Raw genomic sequence first — 10767 nt, 5'->3', positions numbered from 1 at the left:
TAGAACTAAAATATGAAAGGAAACTATTGCCTCCCAAGCAGGAGATAAAATATATTCTGTAGGTGTAATGGCAGTTACAAATTTTTAAATAAGGTTGTGAGTGTCTTAATAATTTCATATTTTAAGAGAGAAATCTGGCAGCATGAGATAAAGAAAAAGGCTTGCAAGATACTGAAAGAATGGAATGGATGTCTTATTGCATGGCTCCAATAAGCGATTAATGATTAATGATTTGAAGCGATTAGGTGAGGAAGTGGAGAAGAAGTGGAGTAGGCAGATCAAACAGGGATTTTAAAGAGGATCAGAAGAGCTGGCAGATGAGACACAGGGACTGAAAGAGAAAGAAGAGCCCCAGTCAACCCTCAGATCACCATGCTCCAGTGGTGGGAGAATGATGTGATGAAAGAATAAGGTAGCTGGTCAGGAAGTTGGCAGGTGAAAAAATAATGAGTTGTGGAGAATTGTTGAATTGACCGAAGAATATTTAGGTGAAAATTTTCCTCCAGATATTGAAGAAGTGGGGCAAATAGGCAGTAGTAGGCTGGTTTGCCAGAGTCCTAATGATGCACTGGCAATAAGGAATGCAGATTTGCTAATTCGCACCTGACCCCTGTTATTTCTTTGAATGGATACCTCAGTAAGATGTTACTGAGACTTATGCCAGGTAGGATATTCAATACTTACAGCTTTGAGAAATTTCAGACTGAACTTGGAACTTTAGTTCACAACAAGGGGCCAGTAATGATCCCAGGTCATGGATCTGGTGGGACATAGTCCCAATATAGTAACAATACCGTTATGGTAATGTCTATCGATAGGGAATTATTGATGTAGTTGATGTCTCTTGGCAGCCTTTGGTAAATGCTACAGAGATTGTGACAAGAAGTAGGTTGTGTTTGCCTTAGTGTTTGTTATGTGTTGGGAATGAAAGGATTTTAGTTCTGGAAAAGACTTAAAGGGAATTTATGGCCACTCAGTTCTAGGAAAAAAAATTACATTTTGTCTTCAAGGAATTACAGTTACCACGATGGCCACATTGAATCTGACAAGTTTCAATCCAGGTTCTTTCATTTTGGTGGGGATCCCAGGGCTGGAGCAATTCCACATCTGGATTGGGATTCCTTTCTTCACTATCTATCTGGTGGCCCTTGCTGGTAATGGCATCCTTCTTTACCTCATCACTGTGGACCACAGCCTCCACGAACCCATGTTCTTCTTTCTCTCCATGTTGGCCTCTGCAGACCTCGTATTGTGCACCACGTGTGTCCCCAAAACACTTGGCATATTCTGGTTGAAAGCTCAGAAAATCACTTTTCCTGGTTGCCTTACCCAGTTGTTCTTTCTTCACTTCAGCTTTTTTCTGGACTCCGCCATTTTGTTGGGCATGGCATTTGACCGTTACATGGCCATTTGCTGCCCTTTGAGATACACAAGTGTTTTGACACCAAGGACAATTGTCAAGATCATGGTGGGCATTGTGGGTCGGAGCTTTGGTGTCATTTTGCCTGTTGTTTTCCTGGTGAAGCGTTTGCCCTTCTGCAAGTCACATATCATCCCTCACACATACTGTGAACATATAGGGGTTGCCCGACTCGCCTGTGCTGACATCTCCATCAACATCTGGTATGGTTTTGCTGTGCCTGTGATGACTATTATCTCAGACCTGGTCCTCATTGGTATTTCCTATGCTCTCATCCTTCATGCTGTTTTCCATCTTCCATCCAGAGATGCCCGCCAGAAAGCCCTCAGCACCTGCGGTTCCCATGTCTGTGTCATTCTCATATTCTACACACCAGCCATGTTCTCTGTCCTCACTCATCGCTTTGGACACAATATCTCTCGCACCTTTCACATCATGTTTGCCAACCTCTATGTGGCAATCCCTCCTGCACTCAATCCCATCATTTATGGTGTAAAAACCAAGCAGATTAGGGACAAGGTCATCCTCCTACTCTTTCCTAAAGGGATGAAGTGACTCTGGGCTGAGAACATGGAGAGAAAAAATTATGAAAAGTCAAGTAATCGTATTGATTTAATAGAATTTCTTATGTAAATCAGTAGCAGGAAGCCCTCCAATACGGATTCAATTCCCATGAATTTCAAGACCTTAATTCTGTTGGAGAAAATCATTGGTAGAATTACAGTAAGAAAGGTAAGGATTTTTCAAGTCCCTAGAAAATGGCAGACATCAGATGGAAGTATCCTAATTTTCTATGATCAAAAGTATAAATGCAAGATAGGTTTACACTTCCTTTGGTCCTTTTATCCTGTTTCAATGTCCTCTTTAAATACATTTTGAAAAAGAAAGAAAAGAAAAAATAGTACTTTGTTCACAGGTTGTTTACCACTCAGTAAGCTCATAAATTCAATAACCATCTGCATTCTGAAAATTCCCACATCTAAAGCTCTACTCCCAATTCTCTATCCCACATAGCCAACTCTGTATTTGGTAGCTCCTCCTCGTTATCCAACTGAAACTTCACAATAAACATGAACCAAAATTCACTTATTATTGATTATGTCTTCTGAATATCCTTTAAATTCACTCACATGTTTCACATTAAAATACGATTACCTCTTTCTCTGTGTGTGTCCTGAATCTTTTCAACAGCCCCATTTGGAATTTGCTAACTACAAATTATTCTCTTTCCCATCTATTTTTTACTCAGAAACTAGAATGATCTTACTAAACCCCAATTAGATTATGTCAATCCTCTACTTAAAAATTATTCACGGGACACCTGGGTAACTCATTGGGTTAAGCAACCAACTCTTGGTTTTGGCTCAGGTCATGATCTCACAGATCAAGGCCCATGTCAGCACAGAGCCTGCTTGGGACTCTCTCTCTCTCCTTCTCTCTCTCTTTCTCCCCTCACGCCCCCCTCCACCCAAGCTCTAGTGTGCATGCGCACGCTTTCTCTCTCTCTCTCTCAAAAAAAAAATCATTCAGGTTGCCCATTTTTCTTGGAAGAAAACTCAGATGCCTTAATATATCTTCAAAGCCTTTTACAGCATTGTTGGTGCTAACCAGTTTTTGCATGGTGTTCGCTGACCACCTCTCCCCTTTCCTCTCCCCTTTCCTCTCCCCTTTCCTCCTTACATCCACCTCATGCTATAATCACCCTGTGTGTCTTATGCTTTTTCAAACTCTATTCTTCCTTCTGGACTTCCACACATACTATTTCCTCTGGAATCTGAAGCTGAGCTTGAACTTGGGTAGGAAAGGGAGTGAAAGGAAATAAGTTTTCAATTCCTTCTTATTGTTCTATTTCACACCCACCAGGATAACTGTAATTTCTTAAAAATGAGAAATAACATGTTGGTGAGGATGCGGAGAAATTGGAACCCTAATGCATTGCTAGTGAGAATGTAAAATGGTGTAGCCTCTGTAGAATAGAGATTGGCAGTTCCTCAAAAAGATAAATGTAGAATTATCAAATGAACCATTCCTACTCTTCAGCATAAACCAAAAAGAATTGAAAACAGATGTTCAACCCAAAACTTGTAAATAAATGTTATAGTGGCATTATTTACATTAGCCCCCAAAATGGAAACAACTCATATCAAATGCATATCAACTGATGAATGGATAAAACAAATACATTCAATCTGAACAATGGGGCCTTTGTCAGTCATAAAAGGGAATGAAGTTGTGATACATAATATAACACAGATGAACCTTGAAAACACTATGCAAAGTGAAAGTAGCCAGACACAGAAGACTACTTCTGTATCATATGATTCCATTTATGTCAAAAGTCCAGAATAGCCAAATCCATAGAGACAGAAAGTCAGTTAGTAGTGGCGAGGTGACTGAGGGAAGGTGAAATAAAGAGCAACTTCTTAGTGAGAACGTGATTTCTGTTCAGGGTGATAAAAATGTTCTGGAATTAGATGGTGGTGATGCTTGCAAACATTGTAAATGCACTAAAAGTCACTAAATGACACACTGTAAATGGTTGAGATGGAGAATTTTATGTGATGTGAATCTTACCTTAATAAAAAAGTTAAATAATATGCTCAGCATCATATAAATAATAAATGAGTATAAAGCTAATAAATCTGTCTGATTTCTTAATTTTTTTAAATGTTTATTTATTTTTGAGAGACAGAGAGAGAGAAAGACAGAGACAGAGCTCAAGAGGGGAAGGGTCAGAGAGTGAGGGAGACACAGAATCTGAAGCTGGCTCCAGGCTCCAAGATGTCAGCACAGAGCCTGATGTGGGGTTGAACTCAGGAACCGCAAGATCATGACCTGAGCCAAAGTCAGATGCTCAACCAACTGAGCCACCCAGGCTACAGGAATAGAATGGGGAGGAGAGACAGGGACAGGGACAGGCACAGGGAGAGCAGCCAGCCAAGACTTACATGGTTGATTACATGGTTGAGTATTGTGGAAGTAGAAGACCATTTATACTGGAAGTTTGGACTGAGCATGTGTGATTTTTTTTTTCATGTTTATTTATTTTTGAGAGAGAGAGAGAGAGAGAGACAGAGCATGAGCAGGGGAGGGGCAGAGAGAGAGGGAGACACAGAATCTGAAGCAGGCTCTCGGCTCTGAGCTGTCATCACAGAGCCTGACACAGGGCTTGAACCCATGAACTGTGAGATCATGACCTGAGCCAAAGTCTGACACTTAACTGACTGAGTCACCAGGTGCCCCAATCATGTGTTGCCTTTTAAATACTCATGTTATCAACCTTGTTCTGAATGCACAGGCAAAGTGTTCTCGATCAGGGACAGATGATCATTATTTACTTAAAGAGCAAATAACTCTGTGGTTCCCCATATTTGATTCTTACCAGTAGGGCTTTACAATGAAGGCTAGGTCACATGTCCTATACATACAAATGTCCTATATGTGCAAAATCTAAGATTAAAGAAAAATGTATTTTTTCTGCTTGTAGAAGCCGGAGAGACTATTTTTCCTCTCTTTGTCTCCCCCCTCTTTTGGGGGAAAGTTTCCTGAGAGACTGATGAGGAATAAATCTCTCCAGGGAAAAGATGAGACACTCATCTTCAGCTCTAAACCCAGCCACGTCTTTGTACTTCTGCAATTAGCTAAATCTCTCTGGAGTTTTCTCACTATCTGTAGTTATCGCACTATTGTAAATTAACTTCCTAAGACTTGCTCTTAGCCCAGGATGCCAAGATTTTGGCAAAGTTCTTCAGAAAACCCAGCTCAGGAAAAACAAAAATACTTTCTCTATACCCACAATACTCCAGGGATCTGAGCAGACAGCTGAGAAGGAAGTTCTGTGGTTCTGGAGCAAGGTAGAATTTTCTTGAAAATTCCTAGACGGGCTTCTGAAGGAAGTAGGAAGCCAGCCCACACTGCCTGGAATAGGGACAGTGCAGCCTGAGTAGCTGAATAGTGTCTGTCGTCGTCCCCCATCAGAAGTGGGTGGCGCACCTCTGATAGGGACAAGCCTTGAGAGGACACCTCCCTGTGGCTAGATTCACCCTGCTGGGAAAAGAAGGGAGGCAGGAGATAGAAGGACTTTGCTGCAGACAAAGGACGGGGGTTTTTTGCTTTGTTTTGTTCTTAACCTTTGGCCATAAGCAGAGTGAAAGCTCAAACCAGGGAACTTAATGCCATTAACGGCAGTGACACAACACATTTGTATAGCATTTTATAATTTCTAAAGTGCTCTAGTGTTCAGTTTCTCTTTGGCTCTTCATACCACAACCCTGTGAGATAGATGCTAAGGAGTCTGAAAAGAGGGTTACTCCAGTGCAGATTAGAAGGGTTGCACAGGACACCCAGCATCCAAGGCAGTTCGTGTTTCCAAACACTTAATTGCCTTGTCCTTTTTTTCCCTTCCTAAATCACATACTCACAGCAGTAAAGATTTCCTTTGTGCGGATTGCATCATCAAATATTCCCATTTGTGTAATGAGATTGCGAAGGTGTTCTTTTGTTAATAAAATGAGATAGAAGAGGGAACCTCAACATTTCCCTTATTTAAGGTGTGCACTCTAGTTTGTTTTCTTTACTGTTTATTCATTTTGAGACAGTGGGAGATTGAGAGTGAGGGAGGGGCAGAGAGAGAGGGAGACAGAGGATCCAAAGCAGGCTCTGCATCGACAGAAGAGAGACCAATGTAGGGCTTGAACTTAGGAATCACGGTGAGATCATGACCTGAGCCAAAGTCAGAGGCTTAACCAACTGAGGGACCCAGGCGCCCCTGTTCACTCTCATTTGTATTTAATATAGCAGTTGGGAAGGACACATAGAGATGTATTCTATGAATCTTATTTTTGTTTGATAGAAATAGAAATGTTACTAGTAAATAGTGAAGAACCCTATAGACATTTAAAATAGTAGTTTTATGCCTATGAATACACAGGTTTTCAAGAACCTGTTTACCTTTGAAATAAGGGAGTCATACAATTTGGGTCATTTCTATTGAATGAAAAAAAAAAAACCTAATTCCATAGCAGGTAGAGTCTATCCTAAATGACAACTTATCTGTCCGCTTTTTGAAATAGGATCCTTCCTCCTCACCTCTAAAAAATCACAATGAGAGCCAATCATCCTTAGCAACACTTCCTTTTTGAAGAAAACACAAGGGCCACCCTTTCACGAATCTGTTTGGTCTTTACTCCATAGATAATTGGGTTCATCACGGGGGGAACAAGAACATAGAGATCGGCCAACAGGATGTGGACATGCTTAGGGATTTTTCGGCCAAAGTGCTGAGCAATGACAGTGAAAATCCCAGGAAGGTAGAACATGAGGATGACACAGACATGGGAACCACAGGTGCTGAGTGTTTTCATCTGCACATCATGGGATGGCAGCCTGAAGACCGCCTGGAGAATGAGCCTATAGGAGACGACTATTGTCACCATATCTAGCATTACACTGAGTAATGGCACAGAGATTCCATACCAAATGTTGACGGTGATATCAGCATAAGCCAACTTAGCCAGCCCCATGTGTTCACAGAACGTGTGGGCAATGATGTTTGTCTGGCAGAAGGGCAGGTGCCTCATTAGAAAGATAACGGGGCAAACAGTTGCAAAACTCCTGAGCACTACAACACGCCCTATTTTGCCGATGACACCATGGCTAGGAATGATGGTGTACCTCCGTGGGTAGCAGATGGCCACATAGTGATCAAAAGCCATGGCCAAGAGAATGCCTGATTCCACCACAAAGGCAAAATGCATAAAGAAGAGCTGGGTTATACAGCCACCAAAAGAGATGTCCACATCATCAAATCAGAAGATGCTCAGGGCTTTGGGTACTGTGGATGTGGATAGAATCAGATCCCAAAAAGCCAACACAAAGAGAAAGAGGTACATAGGTTCATGAAGACTTTGCTCCACTGCCACCACACAGATCAGGATAACATTTCCTGACACAGCCACCAGGTACATCAGGCAGAAGGCGATGGAGATCCACATGTGCAGCTCCTTCAGGCCAGGGATGCCATTGAGGACAAACATATCATAATTGACAGTGGAGTCATTGGGATCAACCATGCCTGAATTATGGTATGGGACCTTCATCACTTGTCTATAAGGAGAAAGAAAGTTTGAGAGCTAGCCCTTCACAATCAACTAGCATATATTTATTAGTTAATGGACTCAGACATCTGCCATGTAAAATTTCCATTAGTAAGTTTTCTCTGACGCAGACCTAATTGTGTGTAGTATTCTACATTGTGGAGAAAGGTTCTAAAAATTCAAAGTAGGATCAAAGAATTTCATAAAGATGCTTCCGAGGAAAATCCTGAGCCTGGTACTGTTTTCTCACACAATGGTCATAAATGAAAAATGATGGTCATGCAAAATTTTAAAACTTGTAATAATAATTTGTAGTCTCTGACTAAACATTTTAAGAAATGGAAGAAAATTATAAATTTTTGTAAAGAATATTAAAAACCAAATAAAAACAAGAGTTTTTTTTTTTTCTGATTGAACTAGTTAAACAACAATCCTGTTATCTGGCACATATATTTACCTAATCACCTATTGATCTATTGATCAACTAAACATCTGTTAATAATCTACAATATGTATAGAGATAGCTCCATGTTCATAATAGGGAAAAGGAGTTCAAAGCCTGTAAAATAGAAATCCTGTGTATCAGGGTATAGTTTATACAAGCACGGTGCCAGTAAAGGGGTTTTGTGTTTGTTAAATAAATTACTAACCATTGATTACAGATATCCTTTGGTGTGAAGTTTCAATAGTGAACGATTTTATTAAATTACGAACCACCATCATTACAGGTGGGGATGCTGCTACTTGAGAATAGATGGAGTTGTTTTACAGCACAATACTTTTCTGAAACTCAGGATGAGGCTTTCACCCAGATTATTCAAAACATTGTTTCTATCTCAGTTTTCTTTGTTAATACATCCTACCTTCATTACTTTAAAGAAATGTGATCAGAAATAAGTAGCTTGAGGAAATTAAAAACAGAAATCATAGAAGTAACTGGATGCTGCTACCAACCGCTTCTTATTTAAACTCCTTTAAAAATAGATTTGATAAAAAGAAAGGGGGGGGCACCTGGGTGGCTCAGTCGGTTAAGCATCCAACTCGGCTCAGGTTCATGAGTTCAAGCCCTGCATCAGGCTCTGTGCTGACAGCTCAGAGCCTGGAGCCTGCTTCGGATTCTGTGTCTCCCTCTCTCTCTTCCCCTGCCCTGCTCACACTCTGTCTCTGTCTCTCAAGAAGTGAAGAAACATTAAAAAAAAATTTAGAAAAAAATAGATTTGATCATTCCTTTCTTCGTTGGTTTTTAATTCCTTCACGTTTTATTTCATATGGTGCAAGCACTGAATTTGAATAAAACTAGTAAACAAGAAAGTTCTATCCTTCAGGGATTGTAATGCAGTTGACTTTCCTCAAATCTCTCTTCCCAGAGATTTTTCAGTAACCCTCCACCTCGTACTAAATGGGTTTGATCACTGAAATGGTAAGAGATAATGGAATATACTATACTCCTTAAAGAAAGTCAAAATAAAATGTCCAATCCTGCCCTCATTTTGAATAGCCTAAAATCTTCACTAAAAAGAAAGTTAATTTTCATTAAAAAAAAAAATTAATTTTCTTGTTAACAAAAAAAACCTTCTCATTCTGCATCAGGAAAGATCAGCTTATACACAAAGATAGCTGAATTAGTTTTATTTAAAAAATGAATCACACTTAATATTTGCCACTTGATATTAAATTTTAAAAAGTTCACAAAATGCTTATGCTTAATGTCATTGTTGAACAATATCAATGGTACATAAAAATACATATTTTCATAGATAGGATTTCTGAGGGATAAAACATGGAAATAATTATTGTTATATCCACATAGTAAACTAATAGGTGATTTTATTTTATTTTTGTTTTGTCTTGATAGTTTCTATTTTCTATTATATGGAAAAGTATATTGTTTTACTATTGTAAAATATATGACAATAATTTGATGAAGTCGTTTTGTTGTTATTAAAGACAGCACTAAAAGTGCAAGCTTTCATTAAAAGTTATTTGATTTGGGGGCGCCTGGGTGGCTCAGTCGGTTAAGTGTCTGACTTCGGCTCCGGTCATGATCTTGTGATCCATGGGTTTGAGCCCCGCGTCAGGCTCTGTGCTAACAGCTTGGGGCCTGGAGCCTGCTTTGGATTCTGTGTGTGTGTGTGTGTGTGTGTGTGTGTGTGTGTGTGTGTCTACCCCTCCCCCACTCGCACTGTCTTTCAAAAATAAATAAACATAAAAAAAATTTTTTTAAGTTATTTGATTTACGTCTTCCACCTTTAAAATTTTTTAAACGTTTATTTATTTTTGAGAGAGAGAGAGAGAGAGAGAGAGAGAGAGGTAGGGGCAGAGAGAGAGGGAGACAGAGTCCGAAGCAGGCTCCAGGCTCAGAGCTGTCAGTGCAGGGTGTGATGCGAGTGTGATCTCACCTACCGTGAGATCACCTGAGCCAAAGTAGGAAGCTTAACTGACTGAGTCACCCAGGCACCCCTATATCTTCCATCTTTAGAGGATTTTCCCAAAATCCCTTCTAATCCACAGTAATCTAACATTCTGTTGGGATAGCTTCAGGCCAATGACCCATCTATAGTTGCCCTTGCACTGTTTAAAATAAGCTGGTAAGTCTGGTTTTGATTACCATCACTTGAAATATTCATTGGCACCATAAATTGGCATGGAAAAGAATAGCGAATTACATTTACCGAAGAAAAGAGGTGTGTATAGAGCAATACATAATACACTTGTTCTTTACTTCATATAAAGATATCTTCCTAATATTATTCAATGTTAAAAATCAGACCATTTTCCTTACTTACAAAGATTGACTTGCTGAACAAAATAACATGTCCCATGTGGTGTTTCATGCTTTTAAAATGGAAGAAGCTGTGGGCGTGAGCCCAGATTTCATAGACAGGCAACCAATAAGTCAAAGTCAGGGTTTAGCCACCCACAGAGGATAAGATTTGAGGAGCAACCATAGAATCCATTACTTCCCTGATCTATCAAGAGCTCCCTTTCCCCAGACCACCTACTCAGGCACAGCTCAGATCTGGAGTCCCACCTAGGGCTTAAAAGATCAGAACAGTCTCTCCAAATAGATCCTGTTAAGAGACCGTCTCCTTCCGGGGTGGACAGCTGGTGTCCTCATCGTGCTCTCTCCTGTGAGTAACAAACTAGAATGAGACCATCTAAAATATCACTGTGGGAGGCTCAGAGAGCAAGGTACAGGTGTAATTATTACTCTTGGAAAGAGCAAGAGGAGGCTGAGCCTAGAGGTAGGGA

General features: G+C 40.2%; 2 protein-coding genes across 2 annotated transcripts; one reads left to right on the top strand and one right to left on the bottom strand.

The window, feature by feature from the left end:
* The first annotated feature begins 1024 nt into the window (after positions 1-1024).
* On the top strand, positions 1025-1975 carry LOC102958295 (olfactory receptor 52H1-like). Its single transcript, XM_015542088.1, has one exon. It carries the CDS (start codon positions 1028-1030, stop codon positions 1973-1975), a length of 948 nt encoding a protein of 315 aa, XP_015397574.1. The 5' UTR covers positions 1025-1027.
* A 4565-nt stretch (positions 1976-6540) lies between these two features.
* Positions 6541-7491, bottom strand: LOC102958572 (olfactory receptor 52B2-like). Its single transcript, XM_015542089.1, is given in 1 exon segment — positions 6541-7491. A coding segment is annotated over 1 exon segment (951 nt).
* Between the last annotated feature and the right edge of the window lie 3276 nt (positions 7492-10767).

Source organism: Panthera tigris, chromosome D1 (assembly GCF_018350195.1).
Source record: "Panthera tigris isolate Pti1 chromosome D1, P.tigris_Pti1_mat1.1, whole genome shotgun sequence".
NCBI classification, from domain to species: Eukaryota; Metazoa; Chordata; class Mammalia; order Carnivora; family Felidae; genus Panthera; species Panthera tigris.
This window is presented reverse-complemented; position numbering and strand designations above follow the sequence as displayed.

Bases quoted from the DNA above. Each gene is read 5' to 3' on its own strand.
- LOC102958295 (XM_015542088.1), top strand. From the start codon at position 1,028: ATGGCCACATTGAATCTGACAAGTTTCAATCCAGGTTCTTTCATTTTG.